General features: G+C 45.3%; 1 protein-coding gene across 2 annotated transcripts in view; it reads left to right on the top strand.

Moving 5' to 3' along the window:
* The window catches only part of AKAP11 (A-kinase anchoring protein 11), a 101,549-nt gene that overhangs the window by 49,858 nt on the left and 35,532 nt on the right, over positions 1-16,159 (top strand). For both annotated transcript variants that reach the window (XM_073580311.1, XM_073580310.1), the window contains exons 6-7: positions 424-685; positions 10,847-15,146. In XM_073580311.1, the coding sequence (XP_073436412.1) occupies positions 424-685; positions 10,847-15,146 (4,562 nt within the window). The remainder of the gene's footprint in view (positions 1-423; positions 686-10,846; positions 15,147-16,159) is intronic.

Genomic DNA, 16,159 nt, shown 5'->3' with positions numbered 1-16,159 from the left:
ATAGAGCATCTTTGGGATATGGTGGAACGGGAGATTCGCATCAGGGATGTGCAGCCGACAAATCTGCGCCAACTGTGTGATGCCATCATGTCAATATGGTCCAAAATCTCTGAGGAATGCTTCCAGCACCTTGTTGAATCTCTGCCACGAAGAATTGAGGCAGTTCTGAAGGCAAAAGGGGGTCCAACCCGTTACTAGCATGGTGTACCTAATAAAGTGGCCAGTGAGTGTGTGTATGTGTGTATATATATATATATATATATATATATATATATATATATATATATATATATATATATATATATATATATATATATATATATATATATATAAATAATAATATTTTTTTATTATACCATATATGGTCTATATTATTTTTAAAATGTGTTTTTGTTTTTTTTTGTTTTTTTTTTCCCTCTTTAGGGCCTTTTTTCAGGAACGGTGTGTTTGAGTACTACGTTATTTCCATTCTTTAGAAGTGATGCTCTGTTTGCAATGCTAAGTAAATATACCGCTGGAGTGAAATATGCCATGGAGCAAGAATGCACAAGCCGATTGACTAAGAAGGCAGAGCACCATGAAGACGATGATACCAATCACTCCGTGTCTTCAATTGAGGATGATTTTGTAACTGCCTTTGAACATTTGGATGAAGACGAGCCTACAAATACAAGTGACAGCCAAGGTATTTTACTATTCCAGGTGTTATTGCATGCGAACGTAACTATACTTTTACTTGTGGTGTTCACCAAACTTTGAAAAGTTGCTAATAATTTTACAACTGCTAATTTTTGACATCTGTTTGGTCCTTGCTCATAGTGAAATACTTTGGTATATACAGTCATGGCCAAAATTATTGACACCCCTGCAATTCTGTCAGATAATATTCAGTTTCTTCCTGAAAATGATTGCAAACACAAATTCTTTGGTATTATTATGTTCATTTAATTTGTCTTAAATGAAAAAACACAAAAGAGAATGAAGCAAAAAGCAAAACATTGATCATTTCACACAAAACTCCAAAAATGGGCCGGACAAAAGTATTGGCACCCTCAGCCTAATACTTGGGTGCACAACCTTTAGCCAAAATAACTGCGACCAACCGCTTCCGGTAACCATCAATGAGTTTCTTACAATGCTCTGCTGGAATTTTAGACCATTCTTCTTTGGCAAACTGCTCCAGGTCCCTGATATTTGAAGGGTGCCTTCTCCAAACTGCCATTTTTAGATCTCTCCACAGGTGTTCTATGGGATTCAGGTCTGGACTCATTGCTGGCCACCTTAGAAGTCTCCAGTGCTTTCTCTCAAACCATTTTCTAGTGCTTTTTGAAGTGTGTTTTGGGTTATTGTCCTGCTGGAAGACCCATGACCTCTGAGGTAGACCCAGCTTTCTCACACTGGGCCCTAAATTATGCTGCAAAATTTGTTGGTAGTCTTCTGACTTCATAATGCCATGCACACGGTCAAGCAGTCCAGTGCCAGAGGCAGCAAAGCAACCCCAAAACATCAGGGAACCTCCGCCATGTTTGACTGTAGGGACCGTGTACTTTTCTTTGAATGCCTCTTTTTTCTCCTGTAAACTCTATGTTGATGCTTTTGCCCTAAAAGCTCTACTTTTGTCTCATCTGACCAGAGAACATTCTTCCAAAATGTTTTAGGCTTTTTCAGGTAAGTTTTGGCAAACTCCAGCCTGGCATTTTTATGTCTCGGGGTAAGAAGTGGAGTCTTCCTGGGTCTCCTACCATACAGTCCCTTTTCATTCAGATGCCAACGGATAGTACGGGTTGACACCGTTGTACCCTCGGACTGCAGGGCAGCTTGAACTTGTTTGGATGTTAGTGGAGGTTCTTTATCCAACATCTGCACAATCTTGCGTTGAAATCTCTTGTCAATTTTTCTTTTCCGGCCACATCTAGGGAGGTTAGCCACAGTGCCATGGGCTTTAAACTTCTTGATGACACTGCGCACGGTAGACACAGGAACATTCAGGTCTTTGGAGATGGACTTGTAGCCTTGAGATTGCTCATGCTTCCTCACAATTTGGTTTCTCAAGTCCTCAGACAGTTCTTTGGTCTTCTTTCTTTTCTCCGTGCTCAATGTGGTACACACAAGGACACGGGACAGAGGTTGAGTCAACTTTAATCCATGTCAACTGGCTGCAACTGTGATTTAGTTATTGCCAACATCTGTTAGGTGCCACAGGTAAGTTACAGGTGCTGTTAAATACACAAATTAGAGAAGCATCACATGATTTTTCGAACAGTGCCAATACTTTTGTCCACCCTCTTTGTTATGTTTGGTGTGGAATTATATCCAATTTGGCTTTAGGACAATTCTTTTTGTGTTTTTTCATTTAAGACAAATTAAATGAAGATAATAATACCAAAGAATTTGTGTTTGCAATCATTTTCAGGAAGAAACTGAGTATTATCTGACAGAATTGCAGGGGTGTCAATACTTTTGGCCATGACTGTATTATCTCTTCCTTACACATAAAAAGACAAAATAAAAATCTAAAATATGCCTTCCTGTTAATATTTGCTAGGAAACACTAATGCTACAATATTTAGAAGTAATATTTAGTAAGTTTGTGTTTTTTTTTTTTGTTTTTTTTTTTTTTTACAGAAACAGTGCTACACCATTTGTGATTGGCATTGCAACTCAGCCCTACTCTCTTATACAGAGCTAAGCTGTACCAAACACAACCTAATGTCAGGAGTGGTGCTGTTTCTGGACATGCACAGCTTCTTTATACCTAAAGCTTAAAGAGATATTTCTATCTCCATTATCCTATCCCAATATATAGTAGCTGTAATAATAAGATTAGCAAATTGCTCCAATTAGAAATGTAGTATACACTCACTGGCCACTTTATTAGGTACACCATGCTAGTAAGGGGTTGGACCCCCTTTTGCCTTCAGAACTGCCTCAATTCTTCGTGGCAGAGATTCAACAAGGTGCTGGAAGCATTCCTCAGAGATTTTGGACCATATTGACATGATGGCATCACACAGTTGGCGCAGATTTGTCGGCTGCACATCCCTGATGCGAATCTCCCGTTCCACCACATCCCAAAGATGCTCTATTGGATTGAGATCTGGTGACTGAGGAGGCCATTTGAGTACAGTAAACTCATTGTCATGTTCAAGAAACCAATCTGAGATGATTCGAGCTTTATGACATGGCGCATTATCCTGCTGAAAGTAGCCATCAGATGTTGGGTACATTGTGGTCATAAAGGGATGGACATGGTCAGCAACAATACTCAGGTAGGCTGTGGCGTTGCAACGATGCTCAATTGGTACCAAGGGGCCCAAAGAGTGCCCAGAAAAAATTCCCCACACCATGACACCACCACCACCAGCCTGAACCGTTGATACAAGGCAGGATGGATCCATGCTTTCATGTTGTTTACGCCAAATTCTGACCCTACCATCCGAATGTCGCAGCAGAAATCGAGACTCATCAGACCAGGCAACGTTTTTCCAATCTTCTACTGTCCAATTTCGATGAGCTTGTGCAAATTGTAGCCTCAGTTTCCTGTTCTTAGCTGAGAGGAGTGGTACCCAGTGTGGTCTTCTGCTGCTGTAGCCCATCTGCCTCAAAGTTCGACGCACTGTGCGTTCAGAGATGCTCTTCTGCCTACCTTGGTTGTAACAGGTGGCAATTTGAGTCACTGTTGCCTTTCTATCAGCTCGAACCAGTCTGCCCATTCTCCTCTGACCTCTGGCATCAACATGGCATTTCCGGCCACAGAACTGCCGCTCACTGGATTTTTTTTCTTTTTCGGACCATTCTCTGTAAACCCTAGAGATGGTTGTGCGTGAAAATCCCAGTAGATCAGCAGTTTCTGAAATTCTCAGACCAGCCCTTCTGGCACCAACAATCATGCCACGTTCAAAGGCACTCAAATCACCTTTCTTCCCCATACTGATGCTCGGTTTGAACTGCAGGAGATAGTCTTGACCATGTCTACATGCCTAAATGCACTGAGTTGCCGCCATGTGATTGGCTGATTAGAAATTAAGTCTTAACACACAGTTGGACAGGTGTACCTAATAAAGTGGCCAGTGAGTGTAGTTCTTCTGATTTGCTATGTCGTTTGCTACATGTGCAGGCCATTGCGGTAGATTTGATATCCACAGTTACGACCACTTACAGCTAATTAATAGTGATGAGCGAGTATACTCACTACTTGAGATTTCCTGAGCATGCTCGGGTGATCTGAGTATTTTGGCGTGCTCGGAGATTTAGTTTGTCACCTCAGCTCCATGATTTGCGACTACTAGACAGCCTGAATACATGTGGGGATTGCCTGTTGGCTAGGAAATTCCCACATGTATTCAGGCTGTCTAGCAGTCGCAAATCATGCAGCTGAGGTGACAGAAGCTAAATTTATTCGGACTCCCATGACAGCACCACGAGAGAGGGGATCCGCCCTATAGGAACAGGAAACCTACAGATACAAAAGGGCGGCACCTCTCCCACGCATCAGTTGGTTTCCTGTTCCTGAGGGGACGGGATCCTACAGAAGAATTGGATCCCAGGCCGGCCAGCCGACACCGGTAGCGAGGGGGTCTCCTACCTCGGCCTGGTTCGGATCTCCTGGAAGGCGCCACGGTGGCCCAGGATGGGTGTCACGGCGGTGGCGTGGACAGCAGGGAGCGGCGTCCGGAGGATGTCCGTCTCCGGAATTAAGCCGCCGCCGGTAAGTATACCCCCCACCGGGGATTCCCGGCTCCGGCGGCGCAGATATGTTGGCAGCGCTGTGCAGGGGGCTGCGACCGGGCGCTGCTCCGGAGCTCCCGGGCGTCCCGCGGGGCTTCCGGCGTTTCCGGGGTAGCGGTGACGTCAGGGGGCGGGCGGAGGAGGCGCTTCCGGGTCAGCGCGCCACTGCGCATGCGCGGCGATTCCAAGATGGCGGCGCCCATCGGAAACACCGATGGCGCGGGGTCGGGCGCCAGCTGGGGTAGGGAGCTCCGTTAAGGGGGGGGGAGGGGCGCGGCATGGATACTGCTGACCGGAGGAGGGGGTATTCAGGCGGGACCCGGGCAGGGTACCTTGCCTTGGCCACATTACTACATGCAGCAGTGTGCAGCAGTGGTAATGGAAAGCGATCGAGAGCAGCAGCAGCAGCAGCAGCGGCAGAAGCAAGGGCAGCAGCGGCAAACATCACTGCCGCCCCTGGATGACCTTCGGCAGGTCAAACAGAAAAAGAAAGGGTCCCGTGACAGTAATGCGGGACGAAGTGACCAGTCCACTCGTAAGAGCTCCTCCAGGCAGACAGGAGCATCGACCGAAAGAAATCCCCCTCGTTCTCCGGTACTTGATTGTGGCACTGGTAAGTGATCTTCGTGAAAGTTCACTCAGTGACGGGACCCCCCTTCTGTGTTTTTCTTTTTCTAGGGAAAAAAAGCTACAAGTAAAAATAAGCATAGGGAATGCGCACTCTGTGCATGCCCATTACCGGACGCGTGCCTCAAAAGATTGTGCCCCCCCTGTATTCAGCAGACGGTGGCAGAAGAGTCGCCTGCAGTAGCGGTGAGTTTGAGAGACATTGTCAGGGTAGAAATGAGGGAAACCCTAAAGTCCTTGTCTCAGCCGCAAAGTCTAAGGGGCGAAGTCCCGGCGGAGTCTGATTCCTCGGTAGAGTGGAGAAAAAGCAGAGACTCCCAGGCTTCATCTCCCTCGTCCTCCTCAGGAGAAGAGGACTCGGGGCGATTTTGTCTTCCTCTTGACCGGGTAGACAAGCTGGTCAAAGCAGTCAGAGGGACAATGGAGGTAGAGGAGCCTAAACCCCATTTATCCATGCAGGATGTCATGTTCGGTGGGCTGGAACAGAGGAAGCGGAGAGTCTTTCCGTTAAATCAAAAGATACAGGATCTGATCCACAGAGAGTGGGGAAAAAAACGGACAAAAGAGGGTCGCTACCACCAGCCCTCAAAAGGAGATACCCCTTCGACGATCCAGCAGTAAGTTCTTGGGACAGAGCCCCCAAATTAGACGCTGCCATTGCGAAGGCATCAAAAAAATCCTCGCTCCCCTTTGAGGACATGGGATCCCTTAAAGATCCCTTAGACAGGAAAGCTGATACTTTCCTGAAAAACACCTGGGAGATGGCGGCCGGGTCCTTAAGACCAGCAGTGGCTTCAACGTGCACGGCCAGGTCCATGATGGTCTGGTTGGACCAGTTGGAGTCACAACTAAAACAGGGTACATCAAGACAGACAATTCTTGGGGCCCTACCGACCATCCAAGAGGGAGCAGCCTTCCTGGCAGATGCCTCAGCGGATGCAGTGAGAATGGCCGCCAGAGCAGCAGGTCTCTCTAACGCAGCTCGCAGAGCCCTGTGGCTAAAGTGCTGGCAGGGAGACATCCAGTCCAGAGCAAAGCTCTGTGCGATTCCATGTGAGGGCGAATATTTGTTTGGAACTGTCCTAGACGAGCTGCTTGAAAAGGCGGGGGACGACAAGAAAAGATTCCCAAACCTTTCATCAGCGTCCTACCGTCGCCCATTTGGTAGAAGGAGATTTGGCCAGGGGAGAAGGCGCAACTCTTCGCCTGTTAGAGATCGACCCAGATGGGAAGACAGAAGGAGACGAGGTACGGGCTATATGTTTACACGCTCGTCGAGAGATCAAAAGAAACCAAATCAATGACTAGCGGTTCCCGTGGGGGGTAGACTGTCATCCTTCTTCCCGGCATGGTCACAGATTACGAATAGTGACTGGGCGCGTAAGGTAATATCCACCGGGCTTAGGTTGGAATTTACCCAGATCCCGCGGGACACCTTTAAACTGACCCCCTTAAGATCTTCTCATCTCGAACAAGCGGCTTTAGAAGCGGAAGTCTTGAGCCTATGTCAGAAAAATGTCCTGGTAGAGGTTCCAGAGGCTGAAAGGGGAAGAGGGTTTTACTCTCCCCTGTTTCTAATCCAGAAACCTGATAACACATTCAGAACGATTATAAACCTTCGTTCCCTTAACGAGTTTTTGATTAATCATACATTCAAAATGGAGTCCATTAATACAACAATAAAAATATTGTTTAAAGGTTGTTTTATGGCAGTCATAGATTTGAAAGACGCGTACTATCATGTACCTATCCATACAGACTTCCAGCAGTTCCTGAGGGTGGCAGTTTCAGTAGAGGGCACAGTACATCATTTTCAGTATAGAGCCCTTCCCTTTGGTCTCTCAGCAGCACCCAGGGTTTTTACAAAGTTAGTGGCCGAAGTTATGGCTCACTTACGAGAGGTTGACGTCTTAATCATTCCATATTTAGACGATTTCTTGATTGTAGGAAAATCGGTGGGTCATTGTAAATCCCAGATAGAAAAAGCTAGATCCAGGTTAGAAAACCTGGGATGGATTTTAAACTACGAGAAATCCCGACTCCAGCCCTTAAAAATACAGAAATTTTTAGGGTTGATACTAAATTCAGACACTCAGCGGTGCCTGCTACCACTAGATAAATTACAAAAGATACAGGAGCAGGTTCTTCGGGCAATGGATAATCCATCTATGACCCTCAGACAGGCCATGTCCCTGTTAGGTTCTCTAACTTCATGCATCCCAGCAGTAAGGTGGGCACAGTTCCATACCAGAACCCTTCAAAACGACGTCTTGATTAATAGCAGGGCCCTTGGAGGCTCCTTACAGGGTCGGATGTGTCTAAGCCCCTCAACTGTTACATCACTGAGATGGTGGCTTGAGAGCGAGAACCTAGCGTCAGGGGTGCCCTGGATAACACAGATAACCCGTATTATAACCACAGACGCAAGTTCCTTCGGTTGGGGAGCCCATATGGGGGACATAGTGGTACAGGGCCAGTGGGATTCTAATTCTGAAATCTCATCCAACCAGAGAGAACTATTGGTGATAGAGCGGGCAGTCAAGAAACTCATTATCTACCTGCAGGGCCATCATGTGAGGACACACTCGGACAACCAGGTAGCGGTAGCATATGTCAACCACCAAGGTGGAACCCGCTCCAGCGCTCTGATGCAGATAACAGAACGGCTACTCCAGATAGCAGAGAGAAATTGTCTATCTTTGACCGCGCTCCACATCAGCGGAAAGGACAATGTAAGAGCAGACTTTTTAAGCCGCAAGGCTCTAAGACAAGGAGAATGGGCTTTGAACAAAGATATTTACCACCAGATTGTCCGCAGATGGGGCCAGCCAGAGGTAGACCTCTTTGCCACCAGAAAAAACAGAAAAGAAAGATTGTTCTGCTCTTTGAACCCCAGGGAAAATCCCCTGGCGGTGGATGCCCTACTGATAAGATGGGACTTTTCTCTGGCATACGCCTTCCCACCATTGAATCTTCTTCCTCTGGTAGTCAGGAAGATCAGAGAGGATCAGGCAAGAGTCATACTGATTGCCCCCTTTTGGCCCAGGAGGACCTGGTTCGCGTGGTTGAGGACCATGTCGGTAGGCGATCCCTGGGTACTGCCGAACCTTCCGGATCTCCTCTACCAGGGGCCAGTCAGCCACCCACAAGTAGCGGGACTTCATTTGACGGCGTGGTATTTGAAAGGTCACTATTAAAAAATAGAGGGTTCTCCAAGAACTTAATTGACACCCTCCTAAGAAGCAGAAAATTAACCACCACTAATATCTATGCTAGGACCTGGAAACGCTTCCTGTCCACCTTTCACTTTGACATCAGAGATGGAATTCCCACGAAACATATTCTGGAATTTCTCCAGAAAGGTTTCGAATTGGGTCTCTCCACAAGTACGCTAAAAGTACAAGTTTCAGCCTTAGGGGCCCTGTTTGCAGCTGATATTGCAAAGGATTATTGGGTAGCAAGGTTCATCAGAGCAGCGGCCAGATCGAGACCTATACACAAAGACAGATGCGTACCGTGGGACTTAAACTTAGTCCTTACAGCCATGACAGAAAGTCCGTTTGAACCTTTAGATTCCGCCTCACTAAAGATTATATCTCTTAAGACAGCATTCCTGGTAGCAATAACATCCGCGCGTAGGGTGAGCGATATACAGGCACTTTCCAGATTGCCTCCTTACACAGAGTTCTTACAGGATAGAGTAATCCTAAGGCCAGATCCAGCATACCTTCCCAAGGTAGCAACACAATTCCACAGGACACAGGAGATAGTACTGCCTTCCTTCCTCCCTAACCCAACCAACCCTAAAGAGCAGAAACTCCAGGCGTTAGATATTAGAAGATGCTTACTGACATATTTAGCAGCCACGGATCCTTGGAAGAAGGAGAATGCATTATTCCTATCCTTCCAAGGTTCCAGGAAAGGATACAGAGTATCAAAACGCACATTAGCAAGGTGGATTAGGGAGGCTATCTCTCTTGCCTACACAGCAGGTGGCGGTCCGGCTCCACAGAACCTGAGGGCACATTCCACTCGGGCCATGGCATCATCCTGGGCGGAGAGATCTGGAGTATCAATTGATCAAATATGTAAGGCGGCCACCTGGTCATCTCCTTCCACCTTTTTTAACCACTATCGGTTAGACATGGGTGCCTCCTCAGACCTCACCTTCGGGCTAAGGGTGCTGCAGGCTGTAGTCCCTCCCTAAGTTAGTTTACATCTCTGTAATTCTCTCGTGGTGCTGTCATGGGAGTCCGAATAAAGTATTAAGTTACGTACCGGTAACGGTATTTTTCGGAGGCCCATGACAGCACCCTTAGTTCCCTCCCTTGTTCACATATAGGGGTGCACTCCTTAGAAGATTGTTCATAGAATCACCTTATGTGGGAGATGGTATGGAATAATTCTGTTAAATAGGGTAGATAGGTTGTATATATCATATGTTGTGTACTAACCATGGTAGCCTCTCAAGCTCTGTAATCCAACTGATGCGTGGGAGAGGTGCCGCCCTTTTGTATCTGTAGGTTTCCTGTTCCTATAGGGCGGATCCCCTCTCTCGTGGTGCTGTCATGGGCCTCCGAAAAATACTGTTACCGGTACGTAACTTAATACTTTCCAAGCACATCCGAATACTCTGAGATCACCCGAGCATGCTCAGGAAATCTCGAGTAACGTGTATACTCGCTCATCACTACTAAGTAACTGTCACGATATGAATGTTCATAACTACAGATACCTGAGCCACTGCAATGCCCCGCACATGGAGTAAGTGAATTAGCGAACTATACTACATTTCTAATTGGAAGTATTGGCAAATACTTCCTTATTATTATTCGTACTACATATTGGGATAGGATCATGGAGATGGGAATACCACTTAGGGTGGTTTCACATTAGCGTTTAAGGCTGCAGCGCCGGCCTGCGCACGGCCGCGGCTAAGCCCCGTCCCCTGCCGCGCCTCCGCCGGCAGCTCCACCTACGGGCGCATGACGCTACATGCGCCCTGCGTCCCCTATCTTTAGCACTGGGGACGCAGGTCGTGCGCAGGTATGTGTTTGGCGGCGCATGCGTCCTTTTTGACGGTGCGCCGAGAGCACCAAATTGCAACAGGTTGCGTTTGGCGCTGGTCGGCGCACCCGTCAAAAGGACGCATGCGCCGCCAAGCGCATACCTGCGCACGGCCTGCGTCCCCAGTGCTAAAGATAGGGGACGCATGCAGCGTCTTGCGGCCGTGGGCGGAGCTACCGGTGGAGGCGAGGCAGGGGGCGGGGCTTAGCCGCAGTCGTGCGCAGGCCGACGCTGCGGCCTTAAACGCTAATGTGAAACCACCCTTAAATGCAGCTGTTGCCTCCATCAAAAAGGAAAAAAGTTTAAATATTACATATCAGTTTTACAGGGGGTAGCAAAATGGTTTTCTTCACTAAGTTACCAATTATTCAGTAATTTACTGTTAAAATATATTTTTTTCAAGCTGTAACTTTCCTTTTCTTAGTTCCAGGACTTGGATGGGAAACCATGAAAAATCAACGTGATGCGTCTTCTCAAACTCAGCCTACCCACTGCGTAGACCTCAGTGGATCGAAAATCCTATTCAGCTCTGTGCGCCGTAGATCGTCCATCAAGTCTGCAGTTCTTATGGGTTACCTAGGACTTCCAGAGATGTCAGCTTCTGTTAAAAATACAGTCACAACATCAATGTGTAATACCTGTACACAGAGAAGTATTTCTGCCCATGAGAAAATCCTATTTTCTCCATCGCCGGTGGAAACCTCCGAATCTGAGTGCTCCAGTCCAAGTCCTATCATATTCTTAGATGAAGAGGGTTACCAGAAGAGCTTAAGAGCAAAGCTAAATCTGCCAAAGATTCCTGTTGGCAAAGATGGCATTGAGGACTCTGACTCTGAATTAAGTGAATTCTTTGATAGCTTTGATAGATTTGATGAGCCAGAAACTTCATTAGAAGACCACTGTCAAAATAACCAGAAAGGCGTTCTAGCCAGCCCACCCAAAAAAAAGAAATGTGCCAAAGGAAGCATAAGTACAGTTTGCATGAATCCACAAAAATTTAAGTTTGATCGCCCTAAGCTTTCAGCCAGTGTCAAAAAGCCTACCCCTCGTAAAGCAGAATCTCCTTTTGGTCACATGAGCGACGTACCTGACTCCCCTCGTCCAACAAAAACGTGTTCCGAAGATACCGGTACTCTATTCAGTCCTATTCGATCATCTGCTTTTAGTCCTCCAGGTGTTCCCTCTGCTCCCGAGGGTGCGTCTCATTCATTGAGCCCTGGTGACATCCCTCCAGTAAAGGCCCGTTCTTATGACAAATTAAGTGAATACGCAAACCGGGTATGCAGTGACATGTTTGACACTGTCCTAAATACCAGGCCAACCTCCCATATGGTAAAAAAAGAACCAGAGAAAACTCCAAAGCAGAAACGTAAATCTCACGGCAGAGAGTTGGAGCGGAAGTCAAAGTCCAAACACAAATCCATTAAGGGAGGAATTCAGAAATTTGCTGCAGACCTGGTAGAGAAGAGTTTAGGCAATGCATTTAAAGACTTGCAGAGAGGAGTTTCTTCATGCACCAGTGCACTGTGCCAGCTTGCGGCAAGGCTAACGTCATATGTTTTCCAAATGGCATTTTATGAAATCGGAAGGAGACAGGCATTCTCAATTAAGAAGCGAGCCATTAATAGCCTGGCAAACCTGATGGTGAGTGATGTCATTACAAGTGCTCTTCAAGAGCTGCGGTATATAAAGAAGCAGATGGTTACTAATGCAGTGACCCGTTTTGCTGCAGACCTTGCAGAGGAGCTTGTTTTTGAAGGAATGATGGAAGTGTGTCAGTTTTCCCACCCACCGACTCCAAATGTTTCGTACTGCCAGTCATTTGATTTTGAAGACGTTGTAGTTAGTTCCTATGCTAAAGACTTGTCAGAATCTGTAATTCAGGAGGCTTTTATCGAGCTTTCACAAGTGAATGTGGGATTTACACCCGAAGCTGCTATAAGTGTTTCAATGGATAATCTGAAATATGTAAGCTCAGAAGGTATGATGCAGGCCAGTCTATCGTCACCCATATTCCCTGCTCCTAGAAGTCAAGAAGTTTCTCCCACCGAACAGAGATCTAAAATAGACTACACTGTTCAGTATGCTCTGTTCTTTACCTCTGGCCTGATGAGCTCTGTACCTGTGCCTATAGCTGCAAAAGTCTTGAGCCAACAACCAATAACAAATGAGCAAACTGATATCTCAGCCAGCAAAGACCTGTATATAGACAATGTCAAAAATTATCATATATCTACAAAAAGCATTGCTGATATGTCATCTGATAAAAAGATCATACTTGGTCATAGCCAAGAAGATGGAGATGGAGTTAAAACCTTCTCTGTAACGATGGTGGACATGATTGTAAATGAAGCCTATGATGTTATAAAGTCAGCCAAAACCGTAAACGATTATGCCGAAACAATGACCAATAAAATAATTAGCATGCCCTTCCAGGACTCTTTATTGGATGGAAATACATCACAATACTGTGTTCAAGACACAGGCAGGGTTATTTTTAAGCACTCTCTAGGTAAGAGCATGCAGACATCTTCATCCAGATTAGAAGACGTGAAATCCAGCAATTCGATTGACTGCAATACAAATCTGAGACCAGAGCCCGGAATGATTTTTTATTCTCCAAAATCTTCAGAGCAGCAGAAAAAGATTTTTAGATGTCCACAAGAACATGGCGTTCCAAGCCCATACTATACTAGCAGGCAGCTGGATCAGGATTACAAGATTGACCCTACAGAGAAGCATCCCTTAGGCACTTGTCCAGGACCATCAGATGCTTCATATAATATCGAGAATATCACTTCCAGGAGAAATGTGTGTAGTACGGATGGGGCAGACCCTTCATTTTTTCACTGTTTCCCTCATATTAACAGTTTTTCCTCTGTAATGTGTAGTTGTGGTGATAATTTCTTTGTTGAAGAAAAGAATAATCCAAAAGACTCTAGTATGTCCGCACTTCCAGGTACACCACCTCCAACACCTTTGACGGGTTATGACAGAAGTCCGGAAAGGAGTATGAGAAAACTTAGCAAGAGACTAAAAGGACAACTGGCAAAAGAGTTCTATCCAGCGACCCCACCTTCAACTCCTCACTTGTCTGTAAATGAACATGATAATGGTAAAAAAGATGATTTTATGCTTCGGCTCATGAGATCACTATCTGAAGAGGTGGAAAGCTCTAGCAGTGACGATAGCTTTGAAGAACCTGAGGTCTCAGAAGAAACGTGCAGATATGCTGACTACTTATCCAGTAACATCATATCTGTTGCCACTGACAAGGCTGCTTACTCCTTATCTGATGACTTTTCACAAGGACCAACACCGAGGAACCTGTCACAGTTAAGTGTGCTGAGTGATAAGTGGGGTTATCCTGCCTATATGAGAAATATTACAGAAGACCTATTAGAGACTTTGTGTAAATATGCCAATAACGTTGCTGGTGAAGTCCTCAGTGAAGCCAAGGAAACCATAGGAAGCAGAAAGAACTCCTTGTGTGATGTAGATTATTGTAGCTTACAAAGAGACTGTCAGAAAGAAAGTACCTACAAGTATGGTGGTATGAGGTATAGGGCATCTGACCCTACCACTCTTTCTCTACCTCTCAATAACGGTGGTAGTGGATTGACCTCAAAGTACCCCAGCTGTGAGAGTGTGACCGAAGAATATGCCGATCACCTTATTAGAGTGCTAAAGATGGAAGGGGGCAATAGTGAGTTAATTTTAGATCAGTATGCAAGTCGGTTAGTTTATAGGGCTATGAAGTCTGGCCTCCAGCAGGCCTCGAAAACTATTAAAGTGAAATGTAACCGGAAGGTTGTGTCCAGAGTGAAGTCTGATGCTAGTACCAGCCAAGACATTCTCAGACTAATAAACAGGACTCGCCATTCTGAGAAAGACAAGCGTAGACAAAGCAACGTTACCCTTCATTCATTTATTACTGACGACTTGCTACAGAAACCTGAACTCTCTGGCCTACTTCATTTTGCAGAATCTCTTGCGCAGACTATAACATGTGATGTAAAAAGAAAGCTCAAAATGTCCACTTCGTCTCTTCCCAAATCGCTGACTGATTCTTGTCTCTACTCTAAATCGAAGAACGATTATGTTACTGGTGAACTTGTCAAATCTTCATTTCCCAAATCACTCCTTCCCTTACCTCATAAGCAGAAACTATATCATAGCACCAGCAGCCTAAATGATCATGGTCTTAATGATGGGATTCTAAAAGCTATTGAGCAGTATGCTTGTAAAGTTGTAGATCGCACCTTGGAAGTCAGCATGGAAACGGCCAGGATGCAGGCGATGGAGAGTAAGAAGAAAAATGAGAAGGTTCCTTATGCTGGAAAATTAATCCATTCTTATGGCACTGCATGCAGGCTCTGTAGTGCAATAGAGCAGCATGGCAGCTCTGTGTCATCTTGTCACTTCTTGTTGGGACACGATAGCTCCCGAAAAGGTAAACCGTGCTCCAAGTCCAGGCAAAATGCCTGCCAGAAATCAAGACTTTTTCATCTGAACGTCCCTAAAATACACATTGACCTTGACAAAAGGACAATGTTTGCCGATAAAATAGTAAGTGCAGCACTTGAGAAAGCAGAACGGGAGCTGAGCAACTCAAGTCTGGGAGCGGATAGCGGCATTGGACACAATGGGATAAGCTTTGCTGAAAGTCTTACCGCAGAAATCATGATGTCCGCTATGAAGAATTTTGGGCATGTCAGCATAAGGTGACGATAACTTCTGCTATGTTGAATTTTTTAAATGTATTTTTGAAAACTAATATCTATGAACGTTTTGGGAATATAAAGCAGGGCAAGTTATAGTTTAGATTGAGAAATAACCACAGTCAATGCATTAAAGAAGTCAATGTGGAAGGAAAGAAGAAATTGCAGCAGTCACCCAGTCCTCGAGGCTAGAGTCCTTTTATTTTTTTTTTAAAAGGATAACTTCATGAGGTCTGTCCTGTCAGGGCTTTGGTTTCTCGTGCACAACTGCACCTTATGATATTATCCTTTTAACCCCTTCACGACCCAGCCTATTTTGACCTTAATGACCTGGCCATTTTTTGCAATTCTGACCAGTGTCCCTTTGAGGTAATAACTCAGGAACGCTTCAATGGATCCTAGCGATTCTGAGATTGTTTTTTCATGACATATTGGGAGATTCATGTTAGTGGTAAATTTAGGTCGATTAATTTTTGCGTTTATTTGTGAAAAAAATGGAAATTTAGTGAAAATTTAGCAATTTTCAAATTTTGGATTTTTATTCTGTTAAACCAGAGAGTTATATGACACAAAACAGTTAATAAATAACATTTCCCACATGTCTACTTTACATCAGCACAATTTTGGAGACAGATTTTTTTTTTTTGTCAGGAAGTTAAGGGTTAAAAGTTGACCAGCGATTTCTCATTTTTACATCAAAATTTACAAAACCATTTTTTTTAGGGACCACATCACATTATAAGTCAGTTTGAGGGGTCTGTATGGCTGAAAATGCCCAAAATTGACACCATTCTAAAAACTGCACCCCTCAAGCTACTCAAAACCACATTCAAGAAATTTATTAACCCTTCAGGTGTTTCACAGCAGCAGATGCAACGGGGAAGGAAAAAATGAACATTTAAAGGCAATCTGTCACCCCATTTTTGGCCTATAAGCTGCGGCCACCGCCATCAGGGGCTTATCTACAGCATTCAGAATGCTGTAGATAAGCCCCTGATGGCGGTGGCCGTAGCTTA

This window comes from Dendrobates tinctorius, unplaced genomic scaffold (genome assembly GCF_039654945.1).
Source record: "Dendrobates tinctorius isolate UK_male_01 unplaced genomic scaffold, ASM3965494v1 ptg000064l, whole genome shotgun sequence".
Lineage (NCBI taxonomy): Eukaryota > Metazoa > Chordata > Amphibia > Anura > Dendrobatidae > Dendrobates > Dendrobates tinctorius.
This window is presented reverse-complemented; position numbering and strand designations above follow the sequence as displayed.